At 36.6% G+C, this 17297-nt stretch overlaps 1 protein-coding gene across 3 annotated transcripts in view; it reads left to right on the top strand.

Annotated features, from left to right (window-relative positions):
• mib1 (MIB E3 ubiquitin protein ligase 1) overlaps positions 1-9396 on the top strand; it is a 76206-nt gene extending 66810 nt beyond the window's left edge. Inside the window, exons 19-22 of one of the 3 annotated variants that reach the window (XM_081374414.1) lie at positions 1127-1246; positions 4569-4727; positions 5125-5225; positions 7585-9396. In XM_081374414.1, the coding sequence (XP_081230540.1) occupies positions 1127-1246; positions 4569-4727; positions 5125-5225; positions 7585-7725 (521 nt within the window). In that variant the 3' untranslated portion in view covers positions 7726-9396. The remainder of the gene's footprint in view (positions 1-1126; positions 1247-4568; positions 4728-5124; positions 5226-7584) is intronic. The other 2 variants (XM_081374415.1, XM_081374416.1) reach the window with 2 other exon arrangements.
• The last annotated feature ends 7901 nt before the right edge of the window (positions 9397-17297 follow it).

The following is a 17297-nucleotide window of genomic DNA, read 5'->3' as shown; positions in this document are numbered from 1 at the left end:
TTGTTCGGTCATCTGACTTGTCAGAACGTCACATCACACATAACATGACTATGATACAGATAAAGGCGTGCACATTAGGTGTGCACACACGGGATGAGCATAAGATATGGGTGAATATGGAGTCATTTTTCACTCCATAATCAGAAGAAAATTAGCATTTTAGGACCATTTTATTAAATGTGACAATATTTGATGGCATTTAACCACAGTTCCACCCAAAATTACCATTATTGTTATACAGTTTTATCACTTAAAAATAAAAATAAATATATATTATTTCAGTCAAGTAAAACAATTTTATACAACAAAAATAAAAAAATTCAACAGAAAAAAAAAACCCTGAAATTATATTTATTTATATATATATGTAATGGCAGCTGTGGGTCAAAATGAATTTCACAATGCATCCACACAATAAAGTTTTAAGTTTCTTTACAAAACGCATATGAAAATGATCTATTGTTTATACTTCACTGCACATGCTTCCATTAGTGTACAAAAGGATTACCATGTTTCCCCTTTTGAATGGATGGTAATGAATTTAAAAGGCTAACATCTGTGTAGGTGTTCAGCTACAACTAATTGCTTTGATAGTTTTACAGTTTTTAGATATATTTTTAATATGGTATTACTGTAGAAATGTAGCTGTCTTATTCAGGTTTGTATTATGTTAGGTTTTGAACTTAAGTTTAACATTTTTTTAAAAGGTTTTTTTAACGTGCAAATCGGCCTGTAAGTGCATAGAGTTTGGTGGAATTTGTGTCTGTGTAAGAAGTGTATTCATGTAAATTGAAAGTAGTCATTGGAAGCTTTTTATGCTAAAGCAATGATAAATGATCCACTCATAAACTGCTGTTGTGTTCACTGTGAAAAAGTGTCCCAAGCACCGAGAAATGTGTCCTAGCGATTGTAAAAAAAAAAAAACTGTTGTGAAAAAACTGATTACACTTTGGTTATAATGAAAGGATTCAAGAGCATGCAGCTAGCATTGAACAAAACAAAACCTTCATTTTGACTTACTTGCTACACGCTAAAAGTATGAACTATCAATGATCCAGTAGGCTTTATAGGATAAAGAAGCTAACCCACTTTGTGTGTGTTTGCGCATCTGTGTGTGTACCCGCAGACTGCGCCAGCCTGATGAAAAAGTGTGTACAGTGTCGGGCCGTGGTGGAGCGCCGCACTCCCTTCGTTTCGTGCTGTGGAGGGAAAGGTATGGAGGATGCCACTGATGATGAGGACCTTAGTGAGTGAACTTCCACACGTTCCCGTTTTTTTATTTCTCTTTCCTCTCTCTCTTCCTATGTTCTCATGTCTCTCATGTTTGATATTTACGTTGGCTTTGGTTGGTGCTTCTCTGTTTCTATTGCCCACACTCATTTCTCTCTCCATTGTTATGACTAATGTGTTATTTCCCAAATGTGTTTTCATGACTCCAATCAGACGTGTAGCCCCTCCTCTTAATGCATAATATCAACACCCTGGAATGAGCTTCGTTACTGCTCTGGAATGTCTTCGTAACATGCGCTGCAAGTTCTAAGGATTTTTGGGAAGCCACTCCAAGCAGACGACTGAAAATGCATTCATTTTTCACAGAAAGCATAGAATATTTCTATAATTGGACACGCCGAAGGGGCTATGCGAGATTTATTTTAGTCCCATCCTTTTTTTTTTTAAGTTGTGATTCACTACTATTTGTTACAACATCATTCCTTTGTATGTGATCATGACACTTCCCATGTTTTTTTTATGTTGGTTTAGTTTGAGTTCAAAGGGATACTGGTGTAAGTTCACTTTTTTTTTTTTACAGTGTTTATTTATAGAGAGGAGGATCTGTTTCTTGTTAGCCTCGCTTAGATGTCCAACACATTCATCCACGCTGACATCTCTGCTGACCCTCAGACATGCTGATCCACAAAAACACACACACACACACACACACTCGCACACAGTCCAGTCAGCAGAGGAATGTAGCCTTTAGCTCTTATCTTGGTCTGTCTTTAGTGCCTGAGCTCTGTTTGTTGTAAGGCGCCACTTTTCCACACACACAAGACCGAAGCAGCATCTCATATAGACCTAACACAGTGGCGCCCCCCCCCCCCATGTAGACGAAGCAATGAGAGAGAAATGCCACCATAGATGGGATTCTCTCCTGCTTCAGTCACACTGAAGACTAAAGCACTTCAATCCCCACATACAAGAGGCTCCTCGCTCTAAAAGTGGACGCGATAAACTGCCATCTGAAGGCTGTGGCCAATTGCATGCCTAGAACTTTAATTTCCACCAAAGGGAACTTTAATATGAACACCGGAAACATCCACTAATCATGCTGTTAGACAGATTCTACATCATTTTTGGAAAGTTAGAGTGAGGGGGACTGTGAAATGATCCAGTGTTGTTAGCCGACCCCTGAAGCCAAGAAATGTTTCTCACTATGCCACCATTAATTTCCCATTTAGCGAATATCCATCTAATTTTTTCCAACTTGTCAGGCTCAAAATTAACCAGTCTGTCTTCTTTCACACTAATCCATCATAAAAATCTCCCTTTCAAGCCTCTCAATGCCCATGGTCTCTAAAACCTTTGCTATAAATGTTTTTCCACTGAATGAAAACCTTAAAATTAGGGATGCACGATACCATATTACTATTATTAGAAATGTTTAAATTTCTATATATATATCGATATATATATATATCGATATATATATCTCGGACGATATTAGAGTTTTATATGTGCATGCTCATATCCCCCTATTTTTGCATTGCATTTAGATTACCTTTGCCATCATATAAATCTTGCTTAAAAATAACTTAATCTTCAGCAAATCTCTAAATGAGTATTTACCCGATTCAGATCATCAGCTCTTTAGGTGAGAGCTTCATGAACTGAACTGAGTGTGTGTGTCAGATAAGAGAGACATGTGAACTGTGCAGAGCGGTGGGTCCCCAGGACCAGGATTGAACCACTGGTGTAGAATTGTCCATTTATTGATTATTATTGGATCTTGAGGACAATCCTCTCACCCTCTTGCAGTCCCAGATATATGTGACTTCTGTGGAACACAAAGATTGGTCCTACTTTTTATTGAGTGTCATTAACTACTTTCATTTGTTACTAACATATACTAACATTTAAAAAAAATCTTTATTTTAGTGTCCTTGTTACATGTTACATGTACTTACCATAGTAATAACAGTAAATTATGCATAATTACAACCAATAATAATGTAACCCTCAACCTAACCCTAACCGTACATGTAGTTGCTTAATATTACTCTCTACTTAAATATATAATTACACTGTAACAATGACACCTTAAAATAAAGTGTAACTACCGATTTTATCCAATATTCTTGTTGTGTAAATACATGTTTTTACGTTGTACTTAAAATGCCTGCATGCAGTTAAACCTGTAATTCATTTCTGTGATTACATCTATAATTACAATGTTAACCCCTACACCTTAACCCACCCTTAAACCTACCCATACCACCAAAACTGTCCCTCACCGTACACGTATCCCACCTCAATAGCAGCAAATTCGTTTTGCAATACATTTTGGTTACACTTTATTTTAATTTGTCCTTGTTAATGTTATTATACATTTAAGTACTGAGTAATATTCATTAACTATATGTACTTTTCGAAAGGGGAAGGTTTGTTAATTATGCATAACTTGCTATTAATAATACAGTAAGTACATGTAACATATGTAACAAGGACAATGTAAAATAAAGTGTTACCTTTTTTATGTTAGTTACATAGTTGTTAAAGACACCATATATAAAGTGTGACCCAAAGGTTTTTAGAAAAATAATCCATCTCTGAGTCCATATAATGCAAGTAGATGGGACCCTCAATGTTGATGCTTCAAAAATGATACAAAACAAACACAATGGTAACCCATAGGAGCCCAGTGGGTGAATCAATGTCTTCTGAAGCAAAACGATAGGTGGGCGTGAGAAAAATACTAATATTAATATTTGAAACGTTCTGAAACATAACCCATCGCTTCTGGCCAACTGTCCTCTGTTTCTGCGTCACTTCTCCTGAGAGCTTGGCCGGAAGTGATTGTTTAAAGTTTAAAATATTCAGATTTTCCAACACACCTATTTTTTGTTTTAGAAAGCATTGATTCATCCACTAGGGCCGTGTTCGATATTGGTGTTTTTAAAGCATCAACTTTGACTGTCCCATCCACTTGCATTATAAGAACTCACAGAGATGGATTACTTTCCTAAACATCTTTGTATCCATCTGCGAAATGAACGTCATATACATCTGGGATAGCATGAGGGTAAGCAGTTAAGATCATTTAAATTTTTGTGTAGTATCCTTTTAACATGGAAGTAATTATCGACTATCAGGCCAAATTTTTATATCAGTGCATCCCTATTTAAAAGCTTTCTTTTATGATAGTGATTTTCGTCACCTCTGCAGAATTGCTGTGGAGGATAGTCCTGCAGCCATAATTGGATAACTTGATGAACAAGCCCTCCCATGTGTCAAATACTTGCGTTAACTTGCTCTTCCCTTTGCTCCCTCTAATGAATATTTATAACTAGCGTATACCACAGGCCAGGCTGAATTGGCCCCTGAGCCAACAGCAGGGGTACGTGCAATACGTAACACTGTGGCTGGTTGCTTCTCAGCAGGGAGCTCTAACTCATTGGCAGGGGGGTCGCAGGATCTTCTCCAGCCCAACAATCTGGCACTAAGTTGGTGTAAGTATTCTATTAATCACCCCAAGTTCTTCCTGCCTCAACTTCTTCCTGCTCCTTTGGGCTCAAAGTCCCTATCTCCACCCCAACATACGTCATTCTCACTGGCCCACACTTTATGAATTAAAGTAGCCGTTAAGTGTGACCATAAGCCTGCTTGCGGACTGCTGCGATTCAGTGCTATGGGTTGATTTCACACCACAGTGCCCCATATACACCATGTAAAGTATCAGAACAGGCACAAAACTTCTAGAATCAAGCTATTCCTCTGTAAAATTTGCCAAGTTAGAAGACTCTGCGGTCTGCAAATGCTGAGGCCCAGGGGTCCACTTTCACCAACTTCATGATGAACTGTTGACCCGCTTAAACTTTTCTCAATGGCCTCTGCTTTGCTTTTCAGCCAGTGGAAATATCCCAGCCTTGCAGAGGGACAAAGACAACACTAATGTCAATGCAGATGTACAGAAGTTACAGCAGCAACTGCAGGATATCAAAGAGCAGGTGAGCGTCGCAGTTTGAAGCGATTCACTCGTTTCCTTGATGCATCGACAACAAACCCTGCCGATCTTTAGTTGTCAGAAAGAATTGACTTCGGTACCAAGTCGGTTCTGACATTTTAAAAATGTGATGATACCAGCATTTCCCTCTAGCATTTTGAGCGCTGTTCAACGGATTCTTAAACATCTCTGATTGGCCATTGCGTCCACGCGCTCAACATATATGTCTGTGATTGGCTACAATGATCATCAATGACATCTTTGATGCTCTTCACAGAGCGGATACACACGGTGGCGTTTAACAGCAGCGCATCCGCTGATAGACGCAGCTTTCAAACGCTCCCGTATGTATCTGTGTAAAGCACAATGGCCTATCACAGACATATGTTGAGCGTGTCAACACAATGGCCAATCAGAGACATATATGTTGAGCAATTCAAAACAATGGCCTATCACAGACATATGTTGAGCACGTCAACACAATGGCCAATCAGAGACATTTATGTTGAGCGCGTCAACACAATGGCCAATCAGAGACATATATGTTGAGCACGTCAACACAATGGCCAATCAGAGACATATATGTTGAGCACGTCAACACAATGGCCAATCAGAGACATATATGTTGAGCACGTCAACACAATGGCCAATCAGAGACATATATGTTGAGCACGTCAACACAATGGCCAATCAGAGACATGTATGTTGAGCACGTCAACACAATGGCCAATCAGAGACATATATGTTGAGCGCGTCAACACAATGGCCAATCAGAGATATATATGTTGAGCACGTCAACACAATGGCCAATCAGAGACATATATGTTGAGCACGTCAAAACAATGGCCAATCAGAGACATGTATGTTGAGCGCGTCAACACAATGGCCAATCAGAGACATATATGTTGAGCACGTCAAAACAATGGCCAATCACAGACATATATGTTGAGCGTGTCAACACAATGGCCAATCAGAGACATATATGTTGAGCAGTTCAAAACAATGGCCTATCACAGACATATGTTGAGCACGTCAACACAATGGCCAATCAGAGACATTTATGTTGAGCGCGTCAACACAATGGCCAATCACAGACACATATGTTGAGCACGTCAACACAATGGCCAATCAGAGACATATATGTTGAGCACGTCAAAACAATGGCCAATCAGAGACATGTATGTTGAGCGCGTCAACACAATGGCCAATCAGAGACATGTATGTTGAGCGCGTCAACACAATGGCCAATCAGAGACATATATGTTGAGCACGTCAAAACAATGGCCAATCACAGACATATATGTTGAGCGTGTCAACACAATGGCCAATCAGAGACATGTATGTTGAGCAATTTAAAACAATGGCCTATCACAGACATATGTTGAGCACGTCAACACAATGGCCAATCAGAGACATGTATGTTGAGCGCGTCAAAACAATGGCCAATCACAGACATATATGTTGAGCGCGTCAATACAATGGCCAATCAGAGACATATATGTTGAGCGCGTCAATACAATGGCCAATCACAGACATATATGTTGAGCGCGTCAATACAATGGCCAATCACAGACATATATGTTGAGCACGTCAACACAATGGCCAATCACAGACATATATGTTGAGCGCGTCAATACAATGGCCAATCAGAGACATATATGTTGAGCGCGTCAATACAATGGCCAATCACAGACATATATGTTGAGCGCGTCAATACAATGGCCAATCACAGACATATATGTTGAGCACGTCAACACAATGGCCAATTAGGGGTGTTTAAGAATCCGTTCAACAGTGCTCAAAATGCTAGAGGGAAACACTGGTATCGCCACATTTTTAAAATTACAGTTGGTACTTTTGACAACTCTACTTTTGAATCGTGAATTGTTTGTCGGTCAATAATCGGTTTAAAATTCTAACATTTAATGAATCGCAATCCTGTATCATTCTTTTTTTTATATATATGAACATTAGTTAGACATGCCAGTTAACAGAGACTTGGAGACTCTAATACGCACAGAATTGTAAAAAATCCGCCTTGACAAGTTTTCACGTTCCCACCGTCTATGTCTCAAGTGAGCGTAAACGTGTGTTAGGTCTTAAAGTGACAGCAGCCTAATGTACCTGCTACTGTCTGTATTCTTAATGTTAATCAAACAACAAAAGAAAAACAGAATCACTGCTCTTGACTGAGCTTTCAGTAAGTTTAATTAACACAGTGATGACTATGCAGGGTTTTTATTTTGCATTTGATTATTCAATTTCAATTGTAAAATTTTACTGGCATCTAAAGTAACAATGTATTATTTTATGATCAACTTAATAAAAAAAAACCTCATTTAACATGTTTGCCTTCCACTTAGACCATGTGCCCCGTGTGTCTGGATCGCCTAAAAAACATGATCTTCATGTGCGGTCACGGCACTTGTCAGCTTTGCGGAGACCGAATGAGCGAGTGCCCCATCTGCCGCAAGGCCATCGAACGTCGCATCCTGCTTTACTAGAGCGCCAGGCCATCGCAACCTCCCTGTTTTTCAGCCACAGTCTGCGCTGCTGCTCTCATAAGCACCTTTCCTGTATCCGCAAGGCTCTCCGTGTCTCACGCTAAGCTAAGAGACATCAGTGTTACGCCATCCATCTTTATTTGATCTTTTAGCCTCATTATTTGTCCGGTTTGCTTCAGTTTTCTGTTTGCTTGGATTATGTTCACCACAAGGAGGAAGAAACTTGCTTAACTACTCCATCTTGCCATTTTATTCATGCAGGTGCCCGCATTTTTCTGCCGCGAGTAGTTCAGCTGCACCTACAAGACATGAACTGACACTGTCAGGGTCTGCTAATGTTTCATGTTTTTATTATGTCAGTGTATTATGCTTCTATATCCTGATGCAAACAGTTGAATCTACAGTATCTGTGTCTGTCATGATACAGCATGGTGAATTTAGGACTTGACTGAACTCTTAAGAGTCCTATTGAAGCTTTGGAAATTCATTTTGAAATCTCATTTTGTGTGACGTAGCGTTCAGTTCCAAATAATGTGTAAAAGCATCTGCATTTACTTGTCCTGTCCAAACAGTGGAATAAAAAAAAACATTCACCTTTTAGCAGTACTGTTAGTATAACATTGCATGTTCCTCTCTTGAATCGCTGCTGTACTACAGTATATACACAGTATTATTGTCAAACCCATGGTGGTGATTGGCTCGTCATCTGATCAATACAGGAAAGTGCATGCTTTCAATGCAACTGATCCCTGTTGTCTTTAAAAGGATGTTCATTTACTTAACAAGCATCATTATTGGATTGTTCTCCGGCAGTCTTGCTTTATGCACCATATTGTCTTGCTAGATATTTAATACAAAAAGGATTTGAAAAGAAACTGCTGGTCTTGTGCCATTGTTCCAAATACACAAAGACGTTTCATTACCTTTTGGGAATAAGATGCTGTTAACGATATACTAATTAATTTATGTATTTTTACCTTTTTCCACTGAATCTCGATGACTTGGAATATACAAAGAATATCACCTGCAAGCTATAAATGTTAAATGGGGCCTTAATTTAATTAGGCCACAAGAAAGCCTGATCAAAAAGAATTTGTAGCTGAGGACTGTTCATCAAAATAGTCTTTCATTAACAATTTGGCATCTTTCTGTGCTTGTCCAAATATATTTTGAAGACCTGTATTTTCCCCGTTTCCTGTTCTCATCTAGAGGAGGTTTAAAGTTACTTCTACAGTTGTTTGATGGCATGTTTCATTACAGTGACTCAACATATTTTTACTGGAAGCAAAAGTAGTTTCATACTTTACCTTTTAAAGAGTTGTATCATTTTTCACAGAGTTTGTGATTTTTTTTTTTTTTTCAGTATCAGTCTCTTTGTGTCATTTTAACATTAAAAAGTAGATGCACTAATATACCTTAATGGTAGAATTATTTTGTCATGGTTACTCAAACAGTCTGTTTTATACCTTATTTTCTGAACACAAAAAACTGCCCTGGTTTAAACAAAACATACTTTTTTTTTTTTTTTTTGAATGAACGAATGAATGTTTGATGTATGATGTACAACATTTATCATAGGAGAAATTCCTTTTGCCCTGTATTGAAATTTGCTTTGAATATGCATTGCCGAATAAAGATCTAACAAAATGGCGCACAGTACTTTGCAAAAGATATTGCACTTTCATCTTTAATTTTGACTTCCACAAGACTCTAAATGTCGCTTCAGTTGTCACCATCTAATGATCATAATGGGAAAAAAACTGAATTTAATGGTACACAATATAACTTTTTTTCTTTCAAAATTTAAATACATCAATCCAAAACATGTCTTTGTCTTGCCCTGATTCACTATAGTACGTACAAGTGATGATATTTTAGACCTGTCGGGATGGTTTTCACGGGAAATTGTGTACGTCACTCTCCCGTGCGCATCTCGTCATATCCGTAAATAGAGAAATGTTGCTACTTTGATGTGTGTTTGGTGTGGGAGTGGAATAGGGAAAGGTTGAGGTGGAGCAGCTAAATCTCGAACCTCCGGGAATCACCTGTTTAAAAAATTACGCTGAACATGAACAAAAAGAGAACATGACAGAGCTTGTAATAAAACAATAATTAACATTGCCTTGGCTTTTTGAAGATGGCGAGAACTGAGGGATTTCGTTATTTCAGATTAAATATATTGAGTAGATTCCAATATTCTAGTCTGTGATTTTGAGTAAATGGAAATGACCTGTTTGTATTTGACATTCAGTTATGCTGTACAATTGAAAGACTGTCTGCAACTAGCACAGAAAAGAAGTAAGATACTTGTTACTGCACTGGCTTTAGCACAACTATTGCTCATTGGACATATGTGACCCTGGAACACAAAAACCAGTCACATGGGTCAATTTGTATAAATTGAGATTTAAACGTCACCTGAAAGCTGAATACATAAGCTTTCCATTGATTTATGGTTTGTTATGATAAGACAATATTTGGCCGAGATACAACTATTTGAAAATCTGGAATCTGAGGGTGCAAAAAAATCGAAACATTGAGAAAATCGCCTTTAAAGTTCTACATTTATGTTCGCGATTGTGATGCAGTCACTCACAAAAATATGTTTTATATATTTACGGTAGGAAATGTACTAAATATCCTCATGGAACATGATCTTAATATCCTAATGATTTTGGCATAAAATAAAAATCTATCATTTTGACCTATACAATGTATTGTTGGCTATTGCCACAATTATACCTGTGGGACTTGTGACTGGTTTTGTGGGCCAGGGTCACATCCTCACGTATCACAGTCTTAATATATGTAGCCATTCATAACCTAACTCTTCAGCACAATGGTAACCATAAAAACTTCAAATTCTTTTAAATGTCAAACGTAACTGAACATTAACAGGGCTTTCCCTTCACTCAAAAACATACAATTAATTATTCATTTCAACACTTACTCTCCTGATCCAGCCATATGCACAGCATGCTGGGAACTAAAAATCCCACGCCCGTTTCCATTTAATGCAACAAAAATCATTCACGTAATCCCAACACAAATGGACTGAGTAAATTTCTGTTTGAAATATATTTAGGTGTATTGAACACAATGAAATGAAGTTAGGACAAAATGTATAGCAATTGTGTAGCTTTAGCTCATTTTAATTAAGTAATTTGAACAAGCAGCAAAAATAAATGATTTCCAGTACAGGTGATATACTGTAAGTTGCAATATGTAGCTCTCTAAGAGGTTAATTGTAAACGGTATCGATTGTGAAGGGGTGATTCTCCAACTAGGAGCACTTTTGGCACTGTGAGTTTATGGAAAATTCACTCTCTTAAAACACTCTTAAAACAATCTTCCTAGCTTCATTCATGTGTCTTCTAACACAATATAACAGTGGGCAGTTTTAGAATTCCATGGATTATTATTATTTTTAACAGTTTTTCTGAAGAGCGCTTTCAAACATGTCATTTCCACCACTTTTCAATTTATGTATTTTATTACAATATAATATTGTAAAACTGTTATATAAGATTATGTTTCAGTCAACAACATCAGTGGCTACCTAATCACGTAACAAAACAAATCTTAATACTTCATGAACTTAATGCATTTTTATTTAAAGTTGGGATTTTTGCCTACAGCATCTCATTTTTGCTCAGGTCTATGTTTATTATAAGTCATTCACACATATATTGTAAGTAATGAACTATTACTACTTGATTTAAAATACATTTAGATCCACATCATTGGTTACTCTAATTTTTTTTTTTTCTTAAAAACTGTAGTGGTGGAAATGACGGTTTATGGTGGAAAGATTGTTTCTGTTTATTTTTACTTAAATTGACAGTCCAAAATATTTTTAACCATGTATTTTATTATTTAACATATATGAGTTGAACAGTATACCTAATAGTTTTAAAAAATAATGATTACAAATGATATGCAAATTATATGAACCTGCTCAAAACATTCATATAAATATAGATAAATAAAAATAAATTTAGAGTGTACTGGAATGGTGATATTTAAAGTTCTCAGTCCAAAAGCACAAATATGTCATGAGAACATGCAAATAGCACACAAAAACAGCATATATCATGTCCAAAGCTACGCCTGTAATTTCTCAGAGGTGGAAATGACATTTTAGCCATTTTTCTGCAATATTTGCACACCCTAATGTCAGGCTTTTGTACTTTTGGACTTTTTATGTTGTTTACTCGTAATAAACATAAATACATTATTTTCATATTTGTTGTACATAATTCAGCCGAACAAGATGGAAATGACGCTGAATAAAAATACTCTCTATAAAAGCTTGAGTTATCTTGATTTATTTTCTTGTGCTGAAGAGCACATGTGCCTGAAGTTTCATCTTCAACTAATACGTCCTTTTCACTATTAGTTCCATGATTACCAAGTAAATAAAATATTTAAGGTGGATCTATAAAGTGGATTTTGTTGAGGGAGTTGGAAATGACGGAAAACCTGGGGACAGACTTATTTCATTCCAAAAATAGTTTAAAATTATGATATACATATGTAATTTCGATGGTATGATATTATTTTATTTGTCCTTAAGACAAACATGTTAAAAAATATTTTTAAATCGATCCTTAATATAATTTTCTAACATTGAAAGAGGGCCAGTCTGGGTTGGGGACAAGCATAAAACTGCAAAATCAATAAACAGCCCTGCATAAGCATTTTTAAAAGAAAACAGGGGCACTTCATAATGACAATTTATTCGTGCACTTGTTTGTTTATTTATTTATTTACAAAAAAAGGCCAAGTACACAAAAGTGCCTGTAGTTGGAGAATCACATGGCTGTTAGCGCTGTACTGGAATTTATTTTTAAAGAAGTATCGTGTCTATTATTGGGTAGCCTGCAGCTTCAGTCTTCAGCTAGTCAGCTTGAGATCCTTTCCATCTAACCTGGTTATATCTCTTAACCTAGTGAATGTTTTATAAGCAGTAGGATAACCAACGTTTGTAACGTCACTAATTAAAAAATATCAGTACACTGTAAATGCAAACATTGTATTTAATTAAAAATAGTAAATTGACCTTAATCATTTTTTTTCAACCTGCTATTAACACTCACTTTTAGTAAGTTACTTGTACTTTGAGGTTGAAAAATCGTACCAGCTCAGTCTACTTGAGCTGGATTCATTTAGAAAAAGTAAGTTTATGACCTGTGGGCATGCGCAGATCAGTCCTCTCTACGCTAGACGGCAATATATGGCCACGCCAAGACTCGCCCTTCAATAGCCACTATTGGCTGAAGGTGAAAACCGTAATTTTAAGCCACCATTGTGGCGATTAGTGTTTGTTTTAGTTGGGCTCTTGACCCTTATCATTATTTTAACCTTTTGTTTGGCTGCTGTACCTGAGTTATAACAGCCAGATGAACAAACAGAAAAGGTGATCTGATGGTGATGGTTGTGTTTTAACATAATCGTTATTTCACAATCATTTGACCTGATTCACTGAACTCATATAGTTCAGAGTTAATTTCTGAGTTAGATTTACTTTATTAATTATAACAGCACTGTCCTGGTACAGGATAATATTTTTAGCCATTTCAATGAAATCCAAATAATCAAATAAATAATAAAAAAACGTCAATTTTTTTTTTTTTTTTATGTAGGCACACACAGTGACACAGACATCAAGAATTAGCGTATGAATCTCAACAATGGTGACAAACAGATCACCCCCTGATCATAAGCTCATTATTTATTCATGCAGCAATGCATGATGGGAGCCATGAATGAGTTTTGATTGGTTGCACCCAGAATGCACTGCAACATGCTTTATAATTGTCACCATTGTTGAGATTCACAGGCTGATTCTTGATGTCAATGTGTCTAAAAACTAAATTAAACAAAAAAATATATATATTTTTTTTATAATGGAAACTTTTAAGAAATTCTAAATATTATGCTGTACAATAACAGTGCTATAATTAATAAAGTAAACCTAACTCAGAAATTGGTTTCTTTAATTTAAGTGAACTTGAAAAATGAGTGAGCAGAACTAAAAGTGTTAAGTTGTAGGAATTTAGTAATTCTAAGTGGGGTTAAATTTATATCAAGCAATCCACACAAAATGAAAAAACTAAGTTAACACTAATCATGACTATTAAGTTACATGAACATAAAAAAAACGTGCTAGTGGTACTACTTGATTTAGTACTGCACACTTAAAATAAACAAGCTTTTCTAACTCACTAATCTTAAGCTTACTTTGCTTAATTTTTTTGAGGCAACGAGTTTGCATACTTTTTTTAAGTAAGGTCAACTAATTACATTTTACAGTGTAGACGCGTTTCCATTAAAGATTTGCAGTAGCACCTCAATGCAGTACATGAGATCCGGGGGGCGGAGTTGGATCCAGATATAAGGGGTGGAGATTGGTAGGTTTAGGGGTGGGTTTAGGGATCAGGGGGTGGAGACGGATAGGTTTAGGTATATGTAAGGTGGGAGGAGTTGGATTTTATCCGACTCCTCCCCGTGGATTTCATGTTCCGCAGTGAGGACCATCTCAAGATTTGCGCAAAACTTTTGCGATTTTTTTCTAAATATCGACAAAAAACTATTGCGAAATGACGGCGTTTCCATTAACCGATGTTATGAAACTAAAACGTTATTTTTTCCTCTCGCGATAAGTCATTCCAAAAAGCATGGCAACTGACGTTGGTAAGTTTATATAGCCTATATATAACAGCCACGTACTGCACTAGACGTTATTATTATTAATGGAAGGAAACGTAGGCGTGTTATCAGAGCATTAATGGCAAGGAAAGACCCTTATACTGTGAGCGGCACATATGAGGAGTTTCTGGGTGTTTCTCCCTCATTTCTGCTCCGAGGTCTTGATTGTGGCATTTCTTTAAGGTTTAGAATCCAGTATTTCTGTCATACTTTCTTCTCTAGAACTGTCTCGTATTCTGTCCAAACACACCGCGCCTTCTAAGTCAGCTGACCTGTAAATGTGCAAAAACTGTTTCCATTGCCGTTTTGCAAAATATTCCTTTTTCGAATTGCCTGAAAAACCACCTCATGCGAGCGCAAAAACTTTTTTGCCAGAAATGGGAGTTTTTGCGAAATTGACGTGTTTCCATTGAGTATTTTCAATTCGCAATTTCAATTTGCGCAATTTGAAGGGTAATGGAAACGCGGCTAGTGTTTCCAATTAGTCATAACACCAGCATCAAATTTTGAATTTACATGCCCAGGTGACACAAATTTTTTGATTTCCATCCATTCGTCGCGAGCCATATTCATCCGCAGAGCCGAAGCACAACCAAAACAATGTTCTTTCGCAAAACCAATGCAGTTTTGTTTAACCGCTAGAGGGCCAAAAGTTACATGGTGTTCCTTTAATGTTGGATTATTACAATTCCCAGAGACGACCCTTCACAATAGAATAGAAAAATGGCAGGTAGTCTAGGTTAACTGGGGTCTTATGCATTTGAAATAATCCAAGACAAAACGATCCATGAGTGGTCATGCATTAAAACATTTAAGATTAAACTTAACTCATGTCCATAGAGAAAGATGTAATGGGAAAACTCGGCATGACATCTCTTGAGTCTTGGTTGTTACTGAGAGCTGTTACATCCTGCCTATCGACCAATTCATTGAGCGACCTCTTACTGAGGAAGATCCCGAAGATCTTTCTTCTGAAAACCCGCCGATCCTTGATTCTGGCATAGTACCTTAATAGTGATTTAGTGATAACGTCTTGTTAATATCCCACATGCTGCACGAGTGTTTTGAGGCGCGCTGCATCAGCGAACAAGTCTTCAGAGCGTTTCGGATAGAGAAAAGAGCTTAATGGAGCTGATTATAGAAATGGGCCTCAGTGGGATGTGCTGACATGTAGTTGGCCATCCTTCATCCTGACTGTGGCCATTGCACCACAGAGTAGAGTCTGTTTTGTTTAGGATGTGTTATGTTGTATTGACACCTCTGATTTAATCTGATCATACACTTATGTACAAAAGTCATTAGTGTGCGAAAAGGTTTTTTAATGTTTCTTTCTTTATGCTCAGCAAGGCTGCATTTATTTGATCAAAATACAGTAAAAAACAAAAACAGTAATATGAAATTTGAAATAACTGTTTCCTATTTGACTATATTGTAAAATGTAATATATTCCTGTGATTAAAGCTAAATTTTCAGCATCATTACTCAGATTACTCAGATCATGATGTTAATCAGTAATTGCCAGTGCTCAAGTTATAACAATGGTTCTTATCGATGTTATAAACATTGTTTTCTGATGCTTAATATTTTTGTGTAAACCATGATAGCTTTTTTTCAGGATTCTTTGATGAATGGAAATTTCAATGAACAGCGTTTATTTGAAATAGAAATGTTTTGTATATCATGAATTCTATACTGTCACTTTTGATCAATTTAAATCATCTTTCCTGAATAAAAGTATTAATTGAAATTAAATCTTATATCAAACTTTTGAATGGCAGTGTTTCACTGTTTCCACAAAAATATTAAGCACCAAAAATTGTTTTTAACATTGTTAATAAGAATTGTTACACTGAAGACTGGAGTAATGATGCTGAAATTATAGCATTGCAAATATATAAATAATATTTTAACATTTACTGCACAGCCAAACTAAAACAAAAAAAGTAGCTGTTTGGATTTAAATAGGCAAATACTTAAGAATCAATAATTGGATTATTATCACCGTGATTGTTATATTTCTATATGGCAACAGAAAATGGATGAACCTCTTGATGGAAATAAAATCACAACATTTATTTCCATCAAGAGGTTCATACATTTTTGGTCCAGATCTTGTACTGCCAACGCAAGAGTCTAGCACTCTGTAAAGTCTCCTCCAGCACATCCCAAAGACTTTCAGTCAATTTAAGCTCTGGACTCAGAGGAGCAAATTCATTTGTAAAAATGATTCTTCAAGCTCCTCCCAATCATTTTTTCATAGTTTCAGCCTGATGAATATGGCCGTGATGTGTCTTCCTACATGGATGTTAAAGAAATGAAAAGCTACACACTCTGTCATTTAGGAGAAGAACTGATGTCAAAAATACGCTAGAAACATAATAATCACTGTAATAATGATCCAATCGTAGACTCTTAAAGTCCCCCTGCAGTAAATAATTTTATTCTTTAAAACTCATCTTTGATCACCAAAATCACATATTTAAATGTTTTTTTTTTCCTGTGAAAAATGCTTCATGCCTTAAAAAAAACTGTAGCTTGAATGTAACTCTACACCCTTGCTTCATTTAATATATGTGGACTCATGAATATGCTAATTAGCCCCGCCTCCACTCACTCACGCCAGCTCAGAGATTCACTCGCTCAACTTTACTGCAGTGAACGCTTCACAATGGTGTCGCTCTTTACAACGTCGGACACATAACGGTAATTTATATGATTAGCCTTTTGCTTGACTACGTTATCAAACAGCTAATAATGAGTTGCTAATGTTACACAAACCCTGTTCTCGTTCGCCATCTCAGTCTGACTTCAAACAATCATCAGAAACGCTTGGAACAAGAACGTCATTGGAGAAAGGCATG

Source organism: Scardinius erythrophthalmus (genome assembly GCF_964197995.2).
Source record: "Scardinius erythrophthalmus genome assembly, chromosome: 9".
NCBI classification, from domain to species: Eukaryota; Metazoa; Chordata; class Actinopteri; order Cypriniformes; family Leuciscidae; genus Scardinius; species Scardinius erythrophthalmus.
The sequence above is the reverse complement of the archived record's forward strand: the minus strand, read 5'-3'. Positions and strand labels throughout refer to the sequence as shown.